The 24,529-nt window shown below is 47.4% G+C and overlaps 4 protein-coding genes across 4 annotated transcripts; 1 reads left to right on the top strand and 3 right to left on the bottom strand.

Moving 5' to 3' along the window:
• Positions 1-1,680: 1,680 nt before the first annotated feature.
• Positions 1,681-2,097, bottom strand: LOC144741220 (calcium/calmodulin-dependent protein kinase II inhibitor 2-like). Its single transcript, XM_078623817.1, has 2 exons — positions 1,929-2,097; positions 1,681-1,751 (listed from the first exon to the last, which is right to left on the bottom strand). Exons 1-2 carry the CDS (start codon positions 2,095-2,097, stop codon positions 1,681-1,683), a joined length of 240 nt encoding a protein of 79 aa, XP_078479943.1.
• Positions 2,098-5,454: 3,357 nt separating this feature from the next.
• MUL1 (mitochondrial E3 ubiquitin protein ligase 1) lies at positions 5,455-8,086 on the bottom strand. Its single transcript, XM_078623819.1, has 5 exons — positions 7,970-8,086; positions 7,253-7,340; positions 7,047-7,167; positions 6,027-6,258; positions 5,455-5,946 (listed from the first exon to the last, which is right to left on the bottom strand). Exons 1-5 carry the CDS (start codon positions 8,084-8,086, stop codon positions 5,455-5,457), a joined length of 1,050 nt encoding a protein of 349 aa, XP_078479945.1.
• Positions 8,087-9,166: 1,080 nt separating this feature from the next.
• Positions 9,167-13,716, top strand: LOC144741219 (dol-P-Man:Man(5)GlcNAc(2)-PP-Dol alpha-1,3-mannosyltransferase-like). Its single transcript, XM_078623816.1, is given in 10 exon segments — positions 9,167-9,350; positions 9,816-9,915; positions 10,006-10,153; positions 10,980-11,140; positions 11,629-11,753; positions 11,823-11,878; positions 11,880-12,028; positions 12,279-12,355; positions 13,287-13,442; positions 13,535-13,716. Coding segments are annotated over 10 exon segments (1,338 nt in total).
• Positions 13,717-15,295: 1,579 nt separating this feature from the next.
• LOC144741221 (von Willebrand factor A domain-containing protein 5B2-like) lies at positions 15,296-24,239 on the bottom strand (the record flags this gene model as incomplete). Its single annotated transcript, XM_078623818.1, is given in 23 exon segments — positions 15,296-15,834; positions 15,901-16,048; positions 16,526-16,649; positions 16,756-16,864; positions 16,940-16,990; positions 17,064-17,183; positions 17,954-18,091; positions 18,173-18,432; positions 18,434-18,774; positions 18,865-19,187; positions 19,268-19,478; positions 20,048-20,233; positions 20,324-20,438; positions 21,154-21,356; positions 21,798-21,853; positions 21,856-21,907; positions 21,993-22,169; positions 22,251-22,375; positions 22,453-22,584; positions 22,688-22,845; positions 23,132-23,357; positions 24,038-24,113; positions 24,115-24,239. Coding segments are annotated over 23 exon segments (3,995 nt in total), but the record flags the coding sequence as incomplete, so codon positions are not given.
• Between the last annotated feature and the right edge of the window lie 290 nt (positions 24,240-24,529).

Below are 24,529 nucleotides of genomic sequence, written 5' to 3'. Positions count from 1 at the left end.
ACGGTGTGTACTGTCTGTGCACTGATGGACGCTACAGTACATGTGTCACGGGATTTGTTGGCTCCCCTCTGAGTCGAGGTCATGTGATGAGCCCCACCCTCCCTCATGGTGAACACTTGTACTCCAGCAAACATGGCGGAACAAAGGCCAAACCCCCAACAAAGTCTGTTTTCGTTCACCATTTATTAATTCACCAAATACAGTGAAAATGGCATCGTAATATACAATGACTCATTCTTAGAATGTCATGACATTTTTGTTGCTTTTTTGCTTCATAAAATGATGTTTCATTATTGAAAATATTAAGGTTTCATGCACGACAAACCATAACCAGCTTCTTTAAAATAATGGTACAAAATAAACAAAATAGAGAGAGAGAAAAAAAAAAACAACTGTTCAAAATCGGTCAAATAACCACGTGTTATTTGAGGATACTCGTAAACAGTGCAATATACTCTAAAAACATTTTCTAACAAATTCATCAACAAAGCTCAAGTCACAGTATACGATTTCTTACTAATAGTTTAACATTGATGTGTGCAAAAAACCCCAGACACATTCAGTTAGTCTTTAAAAAAACGCGCACATCTGATAATAGAATGAGACCAAAATCTCAGGGCTTCACCCCCCCGAAGCCTCATCGAAGTCTCATTCTGTTTATCCTCTCTGAAGTAGAAATAATCTTGTTGATGAATTGTAAGACGATCGACTAGCATATCATTTAAATAACAAATATCTAGATATAAAAATACAAATATGACTTTTGTTAAAAAGAAGCGTGCCAGGGTAAAGAGACGGGGGGGGGGGGGGGGGCACCTGCGTTGGCACCGGAGCGAAGATTCATGCAAGTCGATGGAGAGATGGAGAGAAATTTATATTTGACAAAACACGAAGAATTGAACGTTTCCAAATGATGGAAAGAATTGTTTCAAAGGTTCACTGTCCACGTCTCGTCTGGCCTTCGATGAGCGACTGAAAAAGGAGGAAGAAAACAGGTGTGTGCGTGTGTGTGTTTGTGAGGGTGGGGGGGTGGGGGGGTTGAGATATGTGCAGGTGTCAATCAATCAGCTACATGGAGGTGCCAGCCTGCATCTTTGATAGGGGGTGGGGGTGGGGAGTCCACTACAGACATATCACCACTGCACCTCCCTGGGATACATGTTTGTACAATCTGGTCTCCTCCAGAGTTTGCTTGGTCTGTTTTTGGAAAAAAGCGGTAGCAGCCACAGGAATGCGTTGGAGCGGTGCTGAAAGGACAGCTCCCTTCAAGGACGGGGAGTGGAGGGGTGGGAGGAGGTGTCCTAGTCTACCTACTGTACAGTGTTTTGAAATGTGGCCGGGATGAAGCTCCAGCCTCCAGTCGTTAGTTGCTTACAGCGCGTTGGAAAGGAAAGGAGATGGTGAAGTGGTGAGGTTGAGGGTGACGTCCATCAGCAGAGGGTCCGACCATCTCAGCAGCAGTTCAAACCGGGATCGTTTGGAGAATGGCCAGCAGTCCCACGTCAAACCTTCTCTGTCTTCGGTCTGTCTCCATCCCTCTCTCCTCCTCTCAGCTCTTCTTCAGTCCCTTCTCATCCCGTCCTCACTCGGTGCCGTCGTTTCTCCTCGAACATGCAGCCGACAAGTGTTTCCAATTGGTGATCACAAATTAAAAGAGTCTGCGAAGGCATCGGTGGGCGTCTACACGCCGGGTGGAGACTTGTCGGTCATCCCCTTCAGGACCTCGTCTATTCGGTCGTCCTCGATCACCACTGTGGACAAAGAGGAGGAGAGAGCGGATGTTGACTGGATGGAACACACACACACACACACACACACAGCGGGTTGAAGTGTGATGTTTGTTGTGATGGGGTGTGTCCCTCCATCACACCCAGGCATGTCCTTGTTGTCCTCCGTCTCTCATTCCGGGTCACTCCATCGATCCTTACCTCTCTTGGCTCGGCCGATCTGTCCCAGCTTCGGGGGTCTCTTCGCCTGCGCCGCGGCGAAGAAGGCGCTGGTGTCCTGCAGCCCGCAGCTGAAGGACATCTGACCGACGTCACTGTCCGCCCCGTAGCCGCTCATCTTCCCCTCGGTGTAGGGCAGCACCTCGGACATGGTAAGCAGGGTCGAACCGAAGGAAGACAGAAGGAAGAAGTCCTCTCCTCTTCTCTGAAGGGGTTGGTTGCTCAATCCTGGAGGAACCGGACCTGTGAGCTCCGGATGCTGCGGCTGGTTCTGATGGTTCTGCTGCTGGTTCGGATAAGGCTTCTTCTTCTTCTCCTCCTCCTGTTTCTGGTTCTGCTGCTGCTGCTCGGTCCGCTCGCCTCAGTCGCTGGCTGTTGTCTGCTGAAGGAGGAGGTAGATCCCGGGATCATAAAGGAAACCCAGGCTGAACGGTGAAGTCATCCATCCGGGTGTGTGTGTGTGTGTGTGTGCGTGTGTGTGTGTGTGTGTGAGAGAGAGAGAGAGAGAGGGGGGGGGGGGGGGGGGGCCCGAACGGTGAAGGAGCAACACTGACACCAACAGGTGAGAAGGTGAATTGAAGAAGGAGTGCTGTTAAAAAACACAATTTGCTGCTTCAGCTTTCGATTGTTCGAGGTTCAAGGTGTGTGTGTGTGTGTGTGTGTGTGTGTGTGTGTGTGTGTGTGTGTGTGTGTGTGTATATGTGTATATGTGTATATATATATATATATATATACACACACACACACACACACACACACACACACACACACGCACACACACACACACACACACACACACGCACGGTGTAGGCTGTGTAGAGAAGCCCCTGAGGAACAGCATAACCAGGTAGTGGGCATAGTGTACAGGACCATCTGTACTGAGTATGGACTGGAGGTCCCAGGGTCCAGTTAGGAGACACCCCCAAAGGTGACAGAGAACAAACAGGCCAAGATCCTGTGGGACTTCCAGATCCAGACCGACAAGATGGTGATGGCCAATCAGCCTGACACAGTGGTGGTGGATAAACACTGGACGACAGTGGTGGTGACAGTGATGGCAACATCAGGAAGAAGGAACACGAGAAGCTCAAGAACTACCAAGGGCTGAAAGAGGAGATAGTTAGGATGTGGGGTGTGAAGGCAACAGTGGTACCAGTGGTGATTGGGACACTAGGGTAGAGGACCCGAGTCTGAAGGAGACACTGTGTGTTAGAAAGCTCATGTTGTTTCTGTGTATTTGATTTGTTCATTACAATAACAGAGTTGAGGTAGTGTATCGTTAAGTTCTCAGATGTCCTACACTCCTGAATGCACCAAAGTTTTCCAACGGTGTTGAACGCACCACACACTGGTGCTGTAGAAGCTAGCTCTTGTCGGTTCAGCCTGGTTCACCTGGTTTCGCGGGTTTATATTTGTGTGTAGATGACAGAAGGTGAGTTTAAGCAACTCTATTTTATGTTGTACATATGATGTAATGTTGAAGTTTCTCTGTATTGTTATTACAGACTGCAGCATATAAACCACGTTCAAATGAATATCTGCCTCTTCGTGTTCTTTAACTTGAACACCAACCCATACACTCTAAACCAGATACTCCTTGGAGATCCCCTCATCTCCTGTTTACTGTGGGCGAGAGGAAGATTCTATCTAGCTATCTGTCTGTCTCTCTGTCTGTCTGTCTATTTATATTTTTTGTAGTTCTATTTTCTACCTTTTTGAAGAGTATTACCTCTTTTTCTCATCAGCTCACTGTCCTGTCTGTCTGCTGTATAAGTGAAAGGGTAAATGAGTGAGATCTGATCTGAGTTGTTCAGACATCATCTCCTCATTAAAGGGTCACTCCACTGATTTGACCTTTGGAGGGGTTGAGGAGCTGATGTTTCATGGAGGGGTTTGGCTCACCCACTGACCTCTGACATGTGCAGCCTGATCCGTGGTGCTGTCCATGGTGCTCAAATACACACTGGCTAGACATGTAGACACACACACACACACATACACACAGAGGATAATTTATGCAGTTACAGTTCAAAATCCACCATCATTTCTGCTCCTGTCTACAACATACGGCGTCTCACAAAAATGATAAAACAGATCTAGAATCAGACCAAACCAGCTGACGTAACTATAAACATCTAACAATCTTCCCGTTACGTTTTGAGAGCTGCTGAGTGACCAGCTGACAGGTTTGAGATCAGCAGACAAAGAGTCCCATGGAGCTGCAGCCTGTTTCTGTCGCTGTATAAATTCCCCATAAACATGTTGGCGTGTCCACAGACATGCAGACAGTGCTCTAGTGTTGCTGCACAGACATCATTCCAACCACACACACAAACATAATTCTTCCCTGTGAGCCTCCTGCTGCCGGCGGTTTATTCCTGCAGCAAGGTTCAAACCGGGGTCAGAGGTCTCGTGATGTCAGGAAACATTTGACCTGCTGCCCCGTACTATACAGCTGCCTCCTCTGTTCACCAGGGACACACGTTACACACCAGGTGATTTCTGCCCCGTGCATCTGATAAGGCGCCGCACCATTTTCAACACGTGTTCGTAACATATACAAAGCAGCATGTTTGAGTGCAGCGGCTCCTTCATCAGCTGATGACGTCATTTTTCCTCCTGTCTCTACCTGTTTCCTTAAAGATCTGATGTGCTCAATCAGTACCACCGATCAATGTGTGTGTGTGTGCTGCCTCCAATTACAAAGTGAATTGGCAGACTAAGCAGGTAGTATCTTTGTTCTCTTGCTCTCAGTTTTTGATCTAAAGTGGAATAAACAAATCCAATATTGGTATTTCAGATAACCCTTTATATATTACATATTTAGTGTCACATGACAAAATAGTTAATAGCTTGACAATATGAACAATAAGTTCAGGCGTGAGACTAAATAAATGCAAACATTAATAAATGATATATAGTCAAATAAGGGAAAACTATCAGAGGTCAGCCGGCTCCTCCGGAGCCACAGGTGCCGTTCTGCTGAGAGAGTTCATGAAGAATTTGTCACCGTGAACCCCTCTGACACCCACACCATGGGCCTATCAGAGCTTCAGCTCAAGGGGGTGACGTCCCCTCCACCTCTTCATACAAACAGACTCTCCCTCTCTCTCTGGTTGCTTTTCAGACAGCAGACATCAAAGTGGACGAAATAAAAACCCAATAATACTTAGACATCATGGAGTGACAAGTGTTCCAATAAAACATCTATTACACTAACACAAGTTGTTGTTCCAGAGACTCAGTGATTTGAGTGTTCTTCTTCTGATTGAACCTACTTCATTCATTCATATTAGTACAGAAGACCGACAGAAGGCACAGAGCAAAGCTGTAGAAAACAAACCACAATTCACCCCATAACGTCAGAGTTCAAGCTCTGAGACGGACCAAAACTATTTACACAAACGTCTCTGTGGATAAAATATCAAGTTCACTCTGTCGTCGCAGCAGGAATGGAACCTTCCAGGACAAACTGTAGTTTTTACTAGTTTTTGAATTCAAACATGACTCAGGCATAGTAGAGGGGTAACACCCTGCTGATGGTCTGTCTGCAGATGGGGCACAGACCGTCGGGAAGCGCCCGGTAACAGTCGTGGCAGAAGCAGACGTGGCCACAGTCCAGGAGGATGCAGTCACGCGGCCGACTGAAGCAAATCAAACAGGTGTTCTCCATGTCTTCCTCTGCCGCCTCCTCCTGCGGGGCCACAAACTCCCCTGTCCTTCGCTTCTCAAAGTCTCTCCTCGCCCGCTCCCGCTCCCATCGGAGCTTCAGCCGGAGGTAGCAGCGGCGCCCCAGCCAGAGGAGGACGGCCGTCCCCACCGCAGCGAAGACCACGACCAGCGTCTTCCACCGGGCCGACGTGCTCTCCTGCTCTCCCTTCAGCGTGTCAAAGTCCGCGACGCTCAAGAAGAACTGACAGCCGTCGGACGGGGGCTGAAGAGTCAGGGCGCCGTCCGGACTCAGAACCAACTCGCCTATGCCCGTGAGCGTGGAGCCCACCTGGAAGCACAGCGAACATTTGAGTCAGCGACACCCGCGCACGCCGAGGGACGCTACGAAATGGGAGGATTCTGTCTGACTTTGAGCATCTCCTCGGTCTCCAGCTGCCCCTTCAGCTTCTCCCCACTGAGGTACTGTCCGAGGATGTCACCCAGACCATAATTGACCTGGTGGAACTTCTCGTAGGTGATCTCTGTGTGCACACCGCCGGCCTGCAGGGGGTCCAGGATCTTCACCACGGTGTTGTCTGCTCCCACTAACATAAAGGGCACGGCGTTGGCTCTGTAGTGGAGGACTCGCTCGCTGTCCACCCTGCAAGCAGGAGATCAACAGTCTGTGTCATCGGCCGTGACAACGGTCCCGGTGTCCCTGGGGAAGTCCGCTCTTCACGGAATGGGAATTATTTGCTGCCTCCAACTCTTGGTCACGGCTCTGTTCACTATGTGACTGGTGTTTACAGTCACAGTCCTCTGAGCTGCAAAAATGGGTTATTTATTTTAAAAAAACATTTGTGTTCATACCAGTAATTTATATCAATTGGGTTCAATTATCATTGATTTTCCGCAGGTATTCTATTAGTTAATTAGACTTTTCTGAAGTAAAATCATTCATTAGGCCAAGTTGTCATATATTCCGGATTCAATTTATTGTTATATGCAGAGTAGAAACTGTGGTTTCTAACATACGATGAAAAACACAACAGCAATAATAAGAAAAATACATACACAATAAAAAGTAGAAAGTTTAAAAAGTAGAATATGAAATAAAATCTAAAAAGAAACACAGCATCAGTATGTTTGACTTTCTGCTTTCTGATACAAACCTGCCTTCAAAGGCTGAATGACATGTAAAGGCATCGTTCAGGGACCTTTGAACCTTCAGTAGTAGATGTAGATCTGTTCTGAGCTCTTGACAGAACCAACTCTGGCATATCGTCTGGATTTTTTGTATTTCCAAATTCCAGGTGATTCTGTGTAGCATGTTTTCCTCAATCCTGCCTGTGTGGAATCTGTCAGTCCACGATCAAATGAGGACCGAGCGTTGATCGTGTAACATACGTGTCAGAGCAGTCGTCACGACGATGTCAATCGAGTGCTCACCATGTGTGTGAAAGGCCGTTCCACACCAGTTTGTGTTCTCTCAACATGTATTTCTGCAACACTCCAACAGTGTCCTTTTGGAACTGACTTTTCAGAGTTTCCCCCACAGGTTGAACCGTACCTATCAACACAGAGACGTACAAGTAAGAGCGTGAACCCACGTTCAGCAAACCACGTCTGTCAGACAACATGAACGCAGCAGTTACCTTCGATGACAGCGTACCGGAGACAGTTTTCTGCAGAAATTTTTAAAACGCTTTTGAGTTTTCCATTTATACTTAAGTGTGGAGCATCCTGACAACACAAAAACAGAACAGAATGTTCAGTGTCTCTGCTGCATTTCTGCTGGCACAGTAAACCACTGTTAGCTCATTTTTTGGAGGATGAGCTCAGGAGCTTGAGTACGTCGTCCAATGACCAGTTGTGTCCTTGAGCAAGAAATGAGTGTTTGGTGGTCGGAGAGGTTGACAGACATGTTTGTGTCAGTCGGGACAGGACAGGACAGCTGAGTCTGCTGTGTGTGACTGTGAAGTGAATGTATGTATCCACTGTAAAGAGTCTGAGAAGGGCCACATAAACTGAAGTATTATTATAGATAGATAGATAGATAGATAGATAGATAGATAGATAGATAGATAGATAGATAGATAGATAGAAAAGAAATTCAGATTATTATTATTATTATTAACATTAATATAATATTCAGTATATAACATATAATATAATATAATTACATATACAAATAAAAATCTTGTATGCAAACAAACACCACATGAACAGGTAAAAAACACCTGACCATAGGTCCGTTGTCCCAGAAAGACTTGCTGAGTAGGTTGTGATGATTGATTGCATGATTTAATAAATGACTGGACATAAATATTTGCAGATTGGACATTGTAAATTACACATGACCCACAACTAACTTCAAGTCTGTCCACTTTTGTCCGGCTCTTCTTGTACATGTAGTAGCAGATACTTGACAGGGTCACACTGGCCCCCAGACACAGCACCTCTGTGATGCTCACAGGAAATCCCTCCATGCTCTCTGTCTCCTGTCAGCAGCTACTGGAAGGGGAGAAAATGAATGATAGGACTGGTAATTCACTGTGTTCTATCATACTATCAAATGTACCTGGTGGGTAATAACTTGGATCAGGCAAGAAATACCAGAAAGAAAATTAATACATTGCTACCGAATACGACCAACACATCGATTTCTCGGTGAGAATACATTTACAATAACTTATAACATTCCAAAGAATGAATAATAATGAAAATTTAACTGATGAAAATATCCTTATGGTATGGAACAGTACATCAGACGATAACAAGATGTTGGCAGATGTGGGCGAGAGTTAATGATGACAGAGGGGGTTTATTTAATACAGTCCAGATATGAGAGAAGGAGATGGTTCAGCTGTGACTAAATATTCCCTACATGTGTTCGGTTCTAATTTGGAGGTGTGAATGAGCCTGTCCTGGTAGAATAATGGTACCAGACATCAGGGATCCACTGTGACCCCGTGCACCTGAACTGAGTTGTCCTACTGTCTAAAATGAAAATAAAAACTTAAAATTCGACTTAAACCATGCTCTGTTATATACAGTAATATTATTTCTCATTTATCACATGTATCTCATTTAGCACAGGCATCCGACCATGACTGTCCAACAGCATGAGCAATGACATCTACTGATAGGATTCACTGTTTACGTGAGTAAGTAACGTTAGCTGTGGTCACGACACATTATTATTATTATTATAACCGTGTAATGTCTTATCACACTATGAGCTGAATTATGGGCTGTGAAAGATTGTTTTGAACGACTGGTTAGCACATTAGCTGCTAACGTTGCAGAAGTAACAGTAGAAGTGTCCTTTAAATGTTTTGACAACCAACAACAATGTGGGCGACTGCCGCTGATGTAAAAAACATGTAGCATTTACATGTTCTTCTTCACATTTACAGAAAGAATTCATTACCTGTGAGAGAAAAGGAAACTGGAAAAAAGAAGTTAACCCATGGGCTTCCGCTGTCACGTGACACGGGCGACGAGGTTCTACGTCACCACGTAGCAGAGACGCGCATGGCAAGTGAACGCTTCTGTCTGTCTCAAAGATGGCAGGAGGAGTTGTACGGAGAAAAGCACCAAGTTCCCCGTCTCCTCTGTGGGCAACCCTCCGCACATTATGGCAGGACAAACATTTGGTCCTGTTCAAGGCCGAGTACACGCTGATGGTCGTGTCCGTGCTGTGGCTTCTGGAGGTCGGGATCAACGTGTGGGTCATACAGAAGGTAGCATGTAAGTAGCTGGGGCGCTAGTTAGCATGCTACGAGAACCTGCCATGTCTTTGAACGCCGCTCGACGCTACATGGCTAGCGTTAGCTGAAACACGTAGTCCACCTGTCAGAGGGGAATGTACTGACCTCGCATGTCGTGTGGTCTTTGTTTTTTGTTTGTTTTAATGATATTTATTGTTAAATGCACTTGGTATAAACTACAATTGTATGCACAAGTTAACACACAAGACAACACTTGATTTGACTTGAAAATAATTACTGATGAAATTTATACTTTAGATTTAGAGTGGAGCAGTTTATGGAATATTAGAAAATAACCAATAATTTAAACAGTTGTTGCTTGTGTCTCATTTTTGTGTGTGTGTGGGGGGGGGGGGGGGGGGCAAACGTGATTGTCGGAAATTGAACAGTAGTGGCCATGGCATTTTGTGAGGCCCAGTGGTTTCTGCATATATCCGCTCCACAGACACAGAGATCGACTGGAAAGCCTACATGGACGAGGTGGAGGGTGTCATCAACGGAACCTACGATTACACCCAGCTGAAAGGAGACACGGGCCCCTTGGTGTGAGTTGTGTAAACCTCTGGTCCCGCTGTGTTTACATCCAGTCTTGAATTCACAAACCTCAGGACAAATGCGTGTGCCTGTTGTTGCAGGTATCCTGCGGGCTTCGTTTACATCTTTACGGCTCTGTACTACATCACCAGCTCTGGGGTGAACGTCCGTCTGGCCCAGTACCTTTTTGCTGTGTGCTACCTCATCACACTGTTACTGGTCTTTAGAATTTACCACCGGACAAAGAAGGTTAGTCTGGGTTGTGTGACAGAACCGATTTTTCAATTTGCATGAGCGTCTGTGCTGAGATGTGATACGTTTCGTGTTGGGATTTTTCAAAGCTGGAAACTTTCCTTGGGAATAAACATGGAGAAAAAAATGGACTTTCAAAAGTGCATGTTGACCCTTAACAAGGATTTTAAATATAGTTGTGGAAATGTATGTTTACATGTATTAGCATCTGGAAGAAAACAAGAATTCATTCAGGTACACAGAGAATATCTCTGCTATTCCTGTCACATGCACATAGTAAATATAAGTGGTATATGGCATTCAGACTTAACTTGCAAATATCATATGGAACATGTTATTTCATATGATATTTGCAAGTTAAGTCTGAATGCCATACACCACATATATTTACTATGTGCATGTGACTGAGGAATAGCAGAGATATTCTCTGTGTACCTGAATATTTTCTCTACCACATGTTTTCATCCAGTAGATGCTAAACGTAAACTATAGCTAGCAACAGTTCATTGAATCGTTCCAAAATTCCAGAGTGTACATTTCCATGGAATTTACCATTTGTGCCCCTTTGTGACCCCAAGTAATGAACCTATTTGTTACTGATCCTTCACGATTGTCATACATGCGTTTCTGAGATGTGATCCAGCTAGGTTCCCCATCTGTTTGGTAAAATACATCCATCCAACTCATTCATTCACTAAGTCATTCTTGGATTCATGGATTCATGGATCATGGACATGATCTAGTTTTAGTGTTTGTCAACGTCTCCAGTCCGGTATGTGTGTCTTTGTTCGGTGTTTTTTACTCATTAATAACATCCGTGCAGGTCCCGCCCTACGTGTTTTTCTTCATGTGCTGTGCCTCCTATCGCATCCACTCCATCTTTGTGCTGCGTCTGTTCAATGACCCCGTGGCCATGATGCTGCTGTTTGGGGCTGTCAACCTCTTCCTGGATGGTTACTGGACCCTGGGCTGCGGCATTTACAGGCAAGTGTGGACTCCTCGACGTTGAACGCGTCCTGTCATACACATGTACGCATACTCCTCCTGATTTTGTAACTCACAGTTCTACAAACATTTTATCCTTTCACACCGACAACATTGTTGCAGTGTACTTTGGAGTACTGTAAATTTGCCAGTATGCTATCATAAATGTTGAACCGTTACTGAAAGCTGAGATGAAAGAGCAAAGGGAAGAAGAAGTTGCGTACAAACATTGCTGCCATTACGGTAATCCCATTTGCTACACAAGCCAACGAGTCTTTACCGTAATGACAGCAGTGCGCCTGTGAAGTGCAACTTCTCAGCTCTCAGGAGGGGATCAGCATTAGCTGACAGCACAAACGGTGCCGTGATGCCAATACTCCACAGTGTGCTAGCTGAAGGTCCGGTGTAGGGACAGCGTCGGTGTTGGAGGGTGAGTTGGATGCAGTCTGATGTGATGAGGTAATGCAGTCTTCCTCTCTTTCTGACAGTTTAGCTGTGTCTGTGAAAATGAACGTGCTTCTTTTCGCCCCTGGATTACTTTTCCTCCTCCTGTCTGAGTTTGGTCTCGTCTGGACAATCCCCAGACTGACTTTGTGTGCGGGCGTACAGGTGAGTGTTACCAGCTGCTGTTAGCGGCACGTGTCCGTCGTGGTGTCTGCATTCATCTGTCTCACCGTTGCAGCTCTTCTGGGTCTGCCTTTCCTCCTGGAGAATCCTGTTGGTTACGTGAGTCAGGCTTTTTGATCTAGGACGTCAGTTTCTGTTCAAGTGGACGGTGAACTGGCGCTTTTTACCGGAATGGCTCTTCTTGAGCCGCTACTTCCACTTCCTCCTGTTGGCAGCTCACCTACTGACCCTGCTGCTCTTTGCCCTGCGCCACTGGAAGAGGTGAACCACACTTGGAATGTATTTGAAGATAAAGTATGTGAGTCTGCTACTGGGTAGAGAGATTATGTAAAATGAAGGTATAGATGATGAATATACACTCTAATGAGTATTTTAGTATTTGTACTTTTTACTGTGTTTTTCCTTCCTGTATCTTCGTAGGACTCAAATATCCTCCATCAGGTGGGCTGTGATACACACAGAGTTGCAAAACATTTCATCCAAAGTATTGTTTTGTTCCTGTTGTTTTTAGGCCAGGAGAAGGCAGTCTAGAACTCATCAAGGAGCCAGGGAAGCGGAAAATTCCTGCGCAGAAAACAACCGTGGATCATATCTTTTCACTGTCATGATGTGTTGATGGAGTTTCCAATGAACCCCCTTCACCCTGGTAGGCCTCAGAGTACGACCTGAATCAGAATGACCTGATCAGAAAATGTCCAGCGGTTCCTGGAAGTTGACAGTGGCCATGTTGCAGTCATTACGTTGGTGGAAGCCAGCGAGTCATAACTGTAAAGACAGCAACTTGGCTGTGAAGTCCTAGGGCTGGGCAGTATATCTGTAGGGACCAATCAGAGGACGGACTAATCAGAGGACGTCCCTCTGTCTGTAGGGACCAATCAGAGGACTTTTACTCTGCATGTTCCATGTTTACTCCCTTCTCCTCTCACTAGGTCCCTGTTACTAAAGGTGGAATTAAAAAACTTAACAGGTACCAGGTTCTATCACCAGTGGAAAATCAAAAAAAAAACAAATGTTGATATTGTACTTGTACTCATATGAATGTATTTCGAGATTGGCCTGTTTTATTTTAAAGGCTATTTTTATTGAAAATATTTGTATTTTTTTAAAAGTCCACCTTACGGAGGTTTGATTTTAAAAAAAAGGTGCTCCAGTATTACAGTATTTATGTTTCCATGTGATTATTTGAACCGCTGACCATTCATTCATGAACCAGGTGTTCGTTATTCATCAGACTCGGTCGGGTTCACTGTTCACTGGAGCCGGGTTCAGTCAAACTACTTGTGACATGTCAGTGTATTCAGCTTAAACACATGAGATGTGACCTCTGGTTCGTATCGCCCAGACCTATGAAGTACAACTTCTCCGCTCTCAGGAAACGTTTCCTGGTGATCGTCACATATTGCCGATACTCGACTATATCGCCGGTGACACTGTTGTAAATCTGAGGGGTAAGGAGAACGTTCCTCCCTTTAATCCTGTTGCTCTGTGTCTTTTGGGTCAGACCTTGACAGACGATCACAGATTGTGCTGATTCTGTTCACTTCCAACTTCATTGGCATGTGCTTCAGTCGTTCTCTGCACTACCAGTTCTATGTCTGGTACTTCCACACGCTGCCATACCTGCTCTGGAGTGGAGGAGTTAAAAAACTAGCCCACCTGCTCAGGTAAGAGAGAAGTAGTAGAAGTTCACTCCAGTCAACTGGAATCAAAGGTGAGTGTGCAGCAGGTGGCAGCGTCGCTCCCGTATCGGTGACCCTCTGCTTTCAGGGTCCTTGATTCTGGGTCTTATCGAGCTGTCGTGGAACACCTACCCCTCCACCAGCAGCAGCTCAGCAGCCCTCCACGTGTGTCACCTCATCATCCTCCTCTGCCTGTGGCTGGCTCCGCCCCTTCCCTCAGCCCCCTCTCCAACACGAGCGGATGCACCTGCCAAGGACAAATGCCAGTGAGCATCAGCCAGAGCAGGTGGTTCATCGTTCAGCCTACCGGCCCCCGTCCCCTTCGCTTTGATCCGAGATCACCACCGGGGGGGTGGGGGTCTGTACGCTGTGAAAGGAGCCGCTTGGTGCTTGTAGCACGTGACGTCTGTCGTCTGCAGACCTACAGTTACACGATGGTATGGCAGGTAGGCCTGAACAAGGTAGAAACAGGAAGAGAAAGGACGTATTTATTCTCAGGTTTCATTTTCAGATGCATTATAGAGCACACTGAGGATGTTATGAATGTTCTGTTTTTTGAGAAACAAAAGTTACATTTTCTTTATTTCCTTTTATCATGAGCGCTCAGTAAATAAAATTCCAAAAACATATTTAATTTCACAATCATGTGCTTCAAATAAGGACAAAGAACAACCAATAAAAGAAGATTGTACTGTGAGACAAAGGCCTGTAGGTCATTTGATTGTTTCAGCGTTTTGTGACTCATGAAGTCAAATGTATTAATTAACGCTGCGTTTTAATTGAGCACGTGATTCAGATGCTGAGAAGAAGCATGAAGCTCTGCGTTGGTGTGAACCTGTTTGGTTGAGTTACAGTGATCTCATGTCGATGCCACAGTCAGCTGGTGTCACATGTCCTGATTGCGCAGAGACATCTCCATGGAGATCGTCACGGGAGAGATCGTAAGATCTAGTAAACGTCGTCCAGCAGACGTGGGATTTTCCAGAAATTACCTGAGACAATCACAGCTGCTTGTTATTCATTCATCTTTTATTCGGCGCTGGTCCGTGCACTCATCAGCACATACGTATGTTGTTTCCCCATCAGACTGAGAGGATGTTTTTTTGTCAAACAAGAACTGACATGAATTTGACCTGCTTTGTGTCCTTTTTTCTTTTTTTTTGGCTCTGGCTCATTTCTGTTGTGACACTTGTTTTCTGGTATTTCTTGTATGTAGATATTTTAAGAAATCACCAGTTTATCAAACATTAAAATAATGTCATTTGACTTGAATTGTACATTTGGTAAATATTTGCTACAAGCGAAAACTTAAGATTCCCATTTCCAAATAAACAAGGCTTCTTGTGATTGCATAAAGAATTATTTCTACTAAAAGGCCACGACGTCTTCATCATTTAAAAAGTCCAGTCTGTATAACTGTTAATCCTTCAACGCCGACGGTATCGCGTAGCATAGTTTGGAGTACTGTAATTACGGGACGATTTGTGTGCTCAGAAATTGGTTGAAAGCTGAGAACAGCCATGTTGCTGTCATTACGGTAATCCCATTCACCGGTGAATCATTACTGTAACGGCAGCAACTTGGATGTGACGTGCACCTTCTTAACTTTCAGGAGCTTCTCCTCCTTCTCTTAGCTCCATCTTCACACATTCTCACTTGTCAGCTTTCAGGAATTGTTCAACGTTTTCTGATGGCGCAAATAGTCGTGTAATTACAGTACTCCACAGTATGCTAGCGTGAATGTATCTGCAGCGACACCGTCGACTTGGCTCTGGGTGAAAATCCCAGACGACGCTGCGGGTCATCTGTGGTCTCTCCCACCCATCGGGACCGTCCCCGTCAGCACCGATCACATGTTGTTGGGGTTGTAACACAGCATGTTGAGTTGAATGTTCTCGTCCCAGTGGCGCAGCAGCAGGAACAGCTGTCTGGCGGCCCCCTTCAGCCCTGCCAGGTCCACCCCCTCAGGCAGCTGCTGACAGCGCAGCCAGAAGTCTGCTTTGGCCGCCACCAGCTCCCACTCCATGAAGAATCCGGCACAGCGGTGCTCCAGCCAGGCCAGCGCCACGGCCGTGGCCCAGCTGGAGCCCTCCGGGTCCTCCAGGGCCGACCGGCTGCTCCCCTGGAGACGAGCGGCTTCTCCAGAAGCACATTCGCATACGTCTGTCTCCGATCCGCGACCGCTGTCTGCCTGCCCGTGGATCTGGGTCTGAGAGTGGCTTCCGGAAAGCTCCACAGAACCCTCCTCAGAGCTGGGGGGGTCAGGGGACAAGGTCACCGGGTCTCTGTCGGACCGGTGTCTGCGGCGGAGCCTGGGCTCCAGCATCAATGGAGTGTCGTCAGGAGTGTGGTGGAAAGGAGGAGCTGCTGTTTTGACGAGGGAGCGGGCTGAAGGAGAGAAGGTCACGTGGTGATGGGAGTGGGGTCTGGCCGAGGACGACAGGGACGGAGCACTGGGGGAGGTGCTCCGGAAAGGTGGGCTGAGACTGCGGCGGTGGAGGCTGTAGGGAGAAGCCCTCTTCAGACGGTCCAGGGAGATCTGGAGGCAGTCGGAGAAGCTTTCTGTCAGAAGGAAAGCTCCCGACGCCAGCTGGAGGCCGACCTGAGGAGACAGGCGACACACGTCTCACCCGTGCTCCTTCACTCCAAACGTGTGAAGGACAGGTGTCAAGCGCACACACACACACACAGTGATGGACAGATCTCTGTGACCCGTTCAATCATCACTCGTCAGTCCTCTCCCGTTGCTATGGTTACAGGTCTCAGTTGTTCTGGAGCTGATCCCAGCTGTCAACAGGGTTCAGCCATGACGAGTCACCAGCTGAAGGACAGAAAACCAGTCACACTCACATGGAGAGTGAATTAACTAACCCTGACCCTTTTGGCAGTGGGAGGAAAGCCGGAGTACCCAGAGAGAACCCACACAGACAGCATGGAAACTCCACTTAGGAAGATATCATGCTACTTTTTACATTATTGTTTTTTTTTACTTTCTATTTTTATATTTTTCCTCAACTACAACTTTGTGACCAACAAGCACTCGAGACAAGACAAGATCATCCTTCATCGTCCCACTCACCAGCGGCAGGTAGTCCGGAGCTTCAGGCTCGGGCTGTTTCTCCGTCTCTGCAGACAGGCAGTGGGACTTGAGAGGAACCTGTTTGCCTGATGAAATGGAGGACCTGAGTCTGCTGAGTGGGAACCTGGAACACAAACAAAGGTTGTGCTGGAATCCCCGGTACACTCACGAGCACGCCAGTGAAGTGTCTCCTTTCCAGTTTAATGTCGTGTCACTTTGTGTGTGTGTACCTCGTGCCAAAGAAGCTCTCCATTGACTTGCTCTCGATAGATCGCTGCGATCGGGTGTGTGAGGGGCCGGCTGTTGAAGCTGTAGCAGAGGTGACACTGCCCCCGAAACCTGAGGACATGGTCTCAGTCACACAGAAGTATCTTTAAACTACGAGTGGCTCTGCGTCTACTCAGCTGTACTCACTGGAGTCCCAGGATGTGAGGCTACAGGGGGAGGCCGGGGGGTCGTCTTTGTCTGTCAGATACAAACATTGTGGATTAATTGCGGATGAAGCGTCCATGTGAACGGTGGCGTAGTCTCTGTCAACCTGTGGAGTTCCAGTTGTCCTCTTCGCTGTCTCTACTCGTGCAACGTCTGCCCAGACCCACAGAGTAGGTCCTCTGCCTGCGGATACCTGAGGAACTCCACCTGTTCCCCTGATGCATCCCTGCATGCACACACACACACCAAAGTTCATTTCATCATCCAGTGTGTGTTCCAGCGTGTACGAGCATCTAAGGCAGACAGGGCCACGTTCACCACAGCTGATCTCAAATGATCTGTAACATAAGTTATATATTTGTTACGGGTCATGTGAAAAAACGGGTGATATGCAAATTACCCACATTGTTTGAATACCCCGGAAGGGGTATTAGTAAACTACTACAAACACTACTCGTGTATGCGCATTATGTGCAAAGCTACTACATCGAGCTAGCTAGATAACGTTATCAATGTTATCAAAGTTAGCTACCCACAGTAACTAGCCAAAACACCTAGCTAGCCAACAATCCGTTAACTCATACAACCCAGACAGGACGGGTTGTTTGTAAACTACCAGTGTTTTGGGTTATTTCAACATTATTTCAACATAATTTAAACTAGAATTATGTTTCAGCATACTTCTTGGGAAATCACTGTGACATCTGACACAGTTCCAGCCCTCGTCAGTCTGTTTAATTACATATTTAGCAGCTCATGTAGAACTATTGTCGACAACAAATTCCCCACAAGGGACAATGAAGTCTGTCCTGAACCTGAAAAGTATTATCGCAGTGATCCAGACCTGCAATTATTCATGCAAATTAAGTGGAGCGTTCCCAGCTCCCTGGTTCTCTGTGTTCCTAAAACAGTGAGACAGAAACTTGGGGGCTGGATTGGACCCCGCTCTGGCCCCTGGGCCGTGGGTTTGACACCGCTTGATCTAAGTGAAGTCACCTGTGTTGCGGACGTCGCTGCTGTCCTGCGGGCCTTTGCTGGGGGTGCTGTCGGTCGTGGTGAAGGCTGTGTACATGCAGATGATGTTGCAGTGCTTACTGGTCTGGATGGCTTTCAGACGGTGTCTCCTGACGGATCCTGACAAACCGTGGACAAACACGTGAGGAGGCGGTGTGGGCTCCGACACAAGGCGCTGACGTTTGAGCTGTTCGTCCTCACCGTGCCCGCTCTGGTTCTCTTTCTCTGCCATTTTCTCAAAGTCTCTTATGACAGAGCGAGCAGTCAGGTGGTGAATAATCTCCTCCCAAGATCCCCTGTCTCCTTCTCCTCCTCCCCCATCTCCTTCTGCGTCTGGGGTCTCCTGGCCCTCAGGGAGCCAGAGGTGCCTCAGGTTCACAGTTACCTCCCAGGACACGGGCCTGCCGCTCAGCAGGCCGTGAATGCGGGTGCGACACCGGCCTGGCGGAGGATCCTCCGGGGGGGAGGGCTGTGAACAGGTATTCGGGGTCCCAGTCCAGAGGGGACGCAGGAAACGGGGGTCCATCTGAGGGGTCCGAGGCAGACACGGAGGAACACACCGGAGGGGCGAACGGAAGGAGGCTACTGTCGATGGTCCCTCCCGATGGGGGCTTGGTCTCGCCATCGCTCTCGTCCAGCTTCCCCCCCAGGGTTTGGTGGAAGGAGACCCTCTCCAGAGCTCTCCTCAGACGATGCATTTCCAGCTCGCCTTGTGGGGACGAGAAACTCCGTGCCGCCATTGTCGAACGGGCCATTGCCTTTTGTCTCCGATGGGACTGCTCTCCTCCGTCCATGGGCTCATTCTGTTTGTGTGTGTGTGTTGGGGGGGGGGGGCATCAGACAAAGCAAACATCTCCCTCCTCACATCGCCTTCCACTGTCACACTCTCTTACCTTTCCTGCCTCCTTCTCTGGGTTTGGAGTGGAGAGGTTCTGCTGCCACGCCGGCTCTGCCCAGCGAGACAGCGATGACCTCTGGTCAGGAGCCGGCATCTTCTCCAGCCCTTGTGGCAAAGAGCCTGTGTCCATGAGTGGGACGGAGCAGAGGGCATCTGGCAGGAAAAGCCTGCTCGTAGCCTCAGAGTTGGAGGGGGTGTGTATGTGTGAGTGACTCTGCTCACTGCTGAGGGAGCAGTGAGTCAGGACGTACTGCTCCTGGATGTAAGAGCTCTCCTGGATCCTTGTCCTCACGTCACTGGACCAGTCCACGTCCACACCTACAGGAGACCGACAGCTGATCACCACCGCCGTGTGACCAGCTCAGGAATCGGGTGTTTGATCAGAGGCTGACCTGGACCTGGACTGGACTCGGTGTGCTTGGCACAGGAGAACTCGGAGGAGATTTCTCTGGAGATCTCCTTCACTGCCTCCTCCAAGTCGGTGCCATCGGCACATGTCACCGCAGGCATGAGCTCAGAGGTCGGAGGTGGCGAGAGTTCGTCATTGGAGTGACCGAAAACCGACCCTGTGGACCCACTGAGTACATCTCCATAGCCCCGTTCTTGAGACTGTGGGAGATGTTACACATCAAACTTCAGAGCACTTTGTATGCAACAGAATGCAACAATATCTTGACAATATGTTATTGTTAAAACCCACAAAGCAAAAATAATTAAAAGATACAATCGATACAATAAAGTATCTATTTTATATTGATATTATATATATACTGTATATATAATAGAAAAGGTAAAAATATATATTACATATTAAATATAATATGTAATATATTAAATATATTACATTAGGGATGCTAAACAATAAGAATAGAAAAATACAAATATAAATAAGATAAAGTGACACATGTCAAGAGAAACAGACTCACGAAATATAGTTGAAACTCACAGAAAGTGTATAAATCAATAATAATAGTAATAATAATAATAATAGTAAAACAAATCAGGCTGGTCAATGGAAGGAGAATAAAATTATATATAAAACTGACTCAAATATGTAAAAACGTTGTCTATAAGTCAATAAGAATAAATACATAAATAAATACAGCTCAAATTAAAAGGGAGGTGTTTCTACATGTCTCTACATCAGAAGGTTGATCTGACGTGCTCTGGTACTCTACCTCTGACCTCCTGGCTTTGAAGGCGGTCGTGTCGTACAAGATGCAGTAACCAATGAGACGGTTTCCAGGGTAGAGGGGAGGGATGTCGTTGGGTGAGAGGAGAGCCTCCATGTTTTCTGGCAGGTACCAGTCAATCCGCACGTCGGTCAGAACGGGTTCAAAGGCCTTTTTCAAGGACTTGATGAACTGAGAGGAATCACAGCGTGAAGTCGTCACAGTGAATTGGAGCAGTAGCACATGTCCTCCAACAGATGGCAGTGCTGCAGAGCTGCTGACCTTTGGCTGGAGTCTCTCCTCCTCATCCAGGAACTCGGTAGAACCTCCCGTCAGCTTGGCGACACCCTGCAGGAGTCTCCTGCAAGCTCGGGGGCCCAGGCCCAGGCCAAAGCATCTGCAGTGATCCATACGCGTCATTTTTACCACAGCACAAACGAATCCATCATGACGGGAGCGTTAGGAAGGAGAAGCTGTGACTTTCTGTCCCTGTTTTTGCCCTGACCAAAGTGAGAGCTCGTCATCTACTTCTTAAATATACATTTGTCGTGTGTCTCGTGAAACACTTCCAGTCACGTCACAGAGTGAGGAGGACCAGCACGTTCTCTTTCTGTCTGTATTTAGTTTTCAGGCATCCTATGTGTGTGAGTTGGAAAAGATCAGGGTACAGAGCGTCACAGATTTGTTTGATAGCAAACACGTGACATTTCACCCCGCTCTGGTGTGGTGGATTGAGATTATTCGGCAGCATTGTAGCTGGTTTACAACACGTTCTGTGTCTCATACGGTTGGTGAAGAAACAACAGACAGCCCCATAGTGAGATGATAGAAGTACAGTGGGGGAAGGGGGAGCAGCAGGAGAATACTAATGAGGAGTGGAGGGGGAGTTATTGGTCACTCTCTGCAGAGGAGAGCACTCAGTGGGATTAGTGGGCGGGGCCAAAGACACCTCAGCACTTTCTTGACTTTTTTCACCGTTTCATCTGACTTGGTCATGTTAGCTAGGTGTTTCCTGTCCCGTAGCAGTCACAGCAGACAATCTGGTGTTTCATTTAACCTCCGGGCTTCCTTGTGCTTGTGCTGTGTCACTGTCCCTAATGTTCTGCACATACCTGCCAGCACATGTGTTTCTGCGCACCAGCTCCAGCACTTTGGCCACGCTGCTGATGGATCCATCGGTGATGATAAAGAGCTGGCGCGGGTGTGAGCGCTGCACAGGCTGCTGGTACACCCAGGACAGCACCCCCAGCAGGTTGGTGCCCCGCATGTCAGCTTTCATCCTCTGGATGTACTCACACGCCTGCATTAGTGTGACCTGTGAGGAAAGCAGCGAAGAGGGTACCGTAACCACTTTCCAATGGGAACCTGGTGCAAGTCACTTTAAAAAACTAGAGATCACACCTCGGACATCGACTCCTGTCTGCAAACTAACTCAGTCTCACTCAAGTCCCACTGTGGACTGATTTGCCTGACGGGGGCTGATGGAAGGATAACGCCTGCCTGACTGAAGAGTACGAAAGGTCACCATATGGTGGGGGAGAACGCGAAGAGGCTGTTTGTCCTTGTAGCCCATGGTCTGAGCACAACTTGATACTCTGCTGCTACGGCAACGCGAGAACTGACCTATAGCCTGACCGCAGGTGAACAGAGGCACAAATTATCCTGTGAGATCGAAAAGCATCTGCTTCCTGGAAACGAGAGCTGTGACCAGAGCAGAACATGTGATTGTCTGGAGGTGGAGCAGTGTGAAACCGACGTCGGTGCACAGCCGGCTGGAGGTGAAGAGCGGCTTGACGGCGGTGCCGAAGCCACGATGTTGATCATGGTGCCGGAGGGCAGGCTCTTCAGCGCGACCACCATGGTTTCCTACGGAAACACAAGGGGGAAAAGGGACTTGGAGCGGCGTCACTGTGTTTACGCCATAAACCCTTCTGTCCTGGATGCGTCTCACCTTCACACGGCGAATGTTGGCACCGCTCATGCTGCCACTACGGTCGACAAGGAACAACAGCTCTCTGGTGGCTTTGTTCAGCTCCAGAGGTTCACCCAGCAGGTTGGGACAGAAGTTGAGCATCAGCACCGGGCTGCTCAGGATGTCCTTGTGGTACCGCTTCCTCACAAACTCCAGCTGCAAAACCAAGGCAGACAAACCAGATTGTGGTGCAGGAACAGTCATCAGCTATGAACGTCAGTAACAGCGTGTGTCAACCTTCCTCTCGGGTTGGGGATCCTTGCGAGCACAGCGGATGAAGTCCCGGCGGGAACGGATCTGTCGCTCGTACTGGCCGAAGGAGAGCCGTCCTCTCTCTACGATGACCAGCGGGCTGTGTGGTTCTGAGATGTGAACGCAAATCCCACTGACTAAGCAGAGAAAAGGAAAGGACACGAACGCGGCCGCTCCCGTGTCTCACCGCTGAGGTGCAGGATGATCTCGATGTGTCTGTCGTATGGGTGCTCCTGAGCCAAGGTGATGTATGTGGCAGAGGCGCTTCGAGCGCTGGGGTCAGCGTCGGCCCTCAGGGCGTGAGTGGGGCTCTCCAGTCCTGAGGAAGGATGGAAGATTAGGAGAAAAACATGTGATCTCCATTGGTCTGGTCTGTGACTGACACCCTGATGAATCGAGAGGATTCGAGTGGAGGGGAGTACCGGCCAGGAGGCACGCGCCTCTGACCAGCAGCTGGAAGTTGAGCTCGTAAGGCGCCAGATTGGCAGCTGGACTGGTGAAGATGGCGTGAGCACACTGCTGCTCAGAACCAAGGACCCGGTCCGGTTTCCCTGAGGTGGCACCAAAACAGCTGGTCGCTCTAAGAAGAGGAGACCAACGTGGATGATGTCAAGCAGTGTCAATACATACGGATATTATGTGGTTGTTATAACAGGTCGTTAGCTAGCCAGGTAGTTTAACTAGCTACCATGTAGCTTTGCACATGACCTGAAAACACAGATAGTTTGTCAATTTGTTGTATGCAAACAACCCAGGTAATTTGCAAATCACCCGTTTTTTTTTTTCACATTACCCATCGTCAATACATCCTTGATGTTTCTTCCAATAACAATTGTATTTACGGTCGGTTGTGTGTTGTTGTGTACCCAGTTTCATCGGACTTCATCCCATTTTCACTCTTGCTTGCAGTCATCAGGCGCGTGACGATCGGGGTGAGTAATGCTGGATAGACGATGCGGATGGCGCCGTTTTCTAATGTGGGCAGTTCTAGAGTGGTTTTGATGGCGATGGACACGATGTCCATGGGACCAATGACCCCTGTTCCCACAATGAAGGTGGTTCTCCCCAGGTCTTCGTCCAGGATGAGATGCCCTGAAGACAAAGTACAAGTGCTCACATCTTCAGTCACATGACAAATAACCACAGGCAGCGGGGCCAATGATGTCATGTCATGATGAACTGAGGCGGCAGCCCTCTGTCCTCTGTCCTGTTTGTCCTCCAGTACGGGGTGCATCGTATTTGCATGATTTAGCTAATTTTTCCTAAATTTTCTTGTAAAAATAGTTTATTTAGGTTATTTAGGTTATTTAGAGCAAACTCCACGCAGAACAGTTCCCCAGACCAGGACTCCACCTTCTTTCTCTGATGCAACAGTGCTAACCCCTGCACTGCTGAGCCGCCCACTAAATCCAAACGTTAAATGCCAAAAATAACGCAAACTGTGATTTTAAAAAATTGAAAAAACTCACATTTTATCTGTAGGATGACACCTTTACATGCAAAATAAAAGTTAAGCGTGCTGCAATAATAATAAAATAAGAAGTGTGAGTGCTGAAAGGGACCTGTACTGTGTTTTTTGTTCGTATGCAGCCTTAGAGTTTTATACATTCTCTGTAAATGAGGCATTATCTGTCAATCAGTGTTGAGATAAAGTAATGAACAGTCGATGGGACCTCTGGGTGACGTTTTGACTTGACACCTGAAGTCAAATCGATGAGAGATGAGATCACTGCTGATTCTTGACACCCCCTCTGCCATCCGTCCTCGCTCACCGTTGGTGCATTGCATGTCCAGTCTGGAGCTCCCACAGCAGCCCCGTTCCCGGCCCTCCACAGCCAGTCCAGGGCAGGCAGTCCCAGCAGCAGTCCTTCAGCTTCCCTCGGTTTTGGATCTGGACCCCGACCAGCCGGCCAGCGATCGCAGCCTCGAAGCTGACCACGACCTCCTTTTCCCCCAGAGGGTACACGAACACACCTGGGTCGAAGGTCAAAGGACATTAGACATCATCTATCATAGATCAGCTAACGTGGTTTATCTGATATGATACATTCTGTTGTTCTCTTTACATTTGGACATTCAATGATATGTTTGGTTTTCTGTCCTATTTTGCTTTTATTTGATTCTTTACTACTATCTACATACTATTCTAGATGCTGTAATACTATCATCTGTCATCTATCTATCTACTATGTATATATCTTTAGTGTACCTGTTACCTGTTTATACTGTGTCTTGTATGTCAAAATCTTTTCGAGCGTTTTGTT

This window comes from Lampetra planeri, unplaced genomic scaffold (assembly GCF_965212315.1).
Source record: "Lampetra planeri unplaced genomic scaffold, kcLamPlan1.2.h2 scaffold_477, whole genome shotgun sequence".
In the NCBI taxonomy this organism is placed as follows: Eukaryota; Metazoa; Chordata; class Hyperoartia; order Petromyzontiformes; family Petromyzontidae; genus Lampetra; species Lampetra planeri.
Note: the sequence above shows the minus strand (reverse complement) of the source record. Positions and strands in the feature narration are given on the sequence as shown.

What these genes read in the sequence shown, in the direction of transcription:
- LOC144741220 (XM_078623817.1), bottom strand. Translation starts at nt 2,097, where the DNA reads ATGTCCGAGGTGCTGCCCTACACCGAGGGGAAGATGAGCGGCTACGGG. An exon ending in GATCGGCCGAGCCAAGAGAG is followed by an intron (nt 1,752 to 1,928) that starts GTAAGGATCGAT and finishes CTTTGTCCACAG; the next exon opens with TGGTGATCGAGGACGACCGA.
- MUL1 (XM_078623819.1), bottom strand. Translation starts at nt 8,086, where the DNA reads ATGGAGGGATTTCCTGTGAGCATCACAGAGGTGCTGTGTCTGGGGGCC. An exon ending in CCGGTACGCTGTCATCGAAG is followed by an intron (nt 7,168 to 7,252) that starts GTAACTGCTGCG and finishes CTGTGTTGATAG; the next exon opens with GTACGGTTCAACCTGTGGGG. An exon ending in AACGGCCTTTCACACACATG is followed by an intron (nt 6,259 to 7,046) that starts GTGAGCACTCGA and finishes TCCTGCTTGCAG; the next exon opens with GGTGGACAGCGAGCGAGTCC.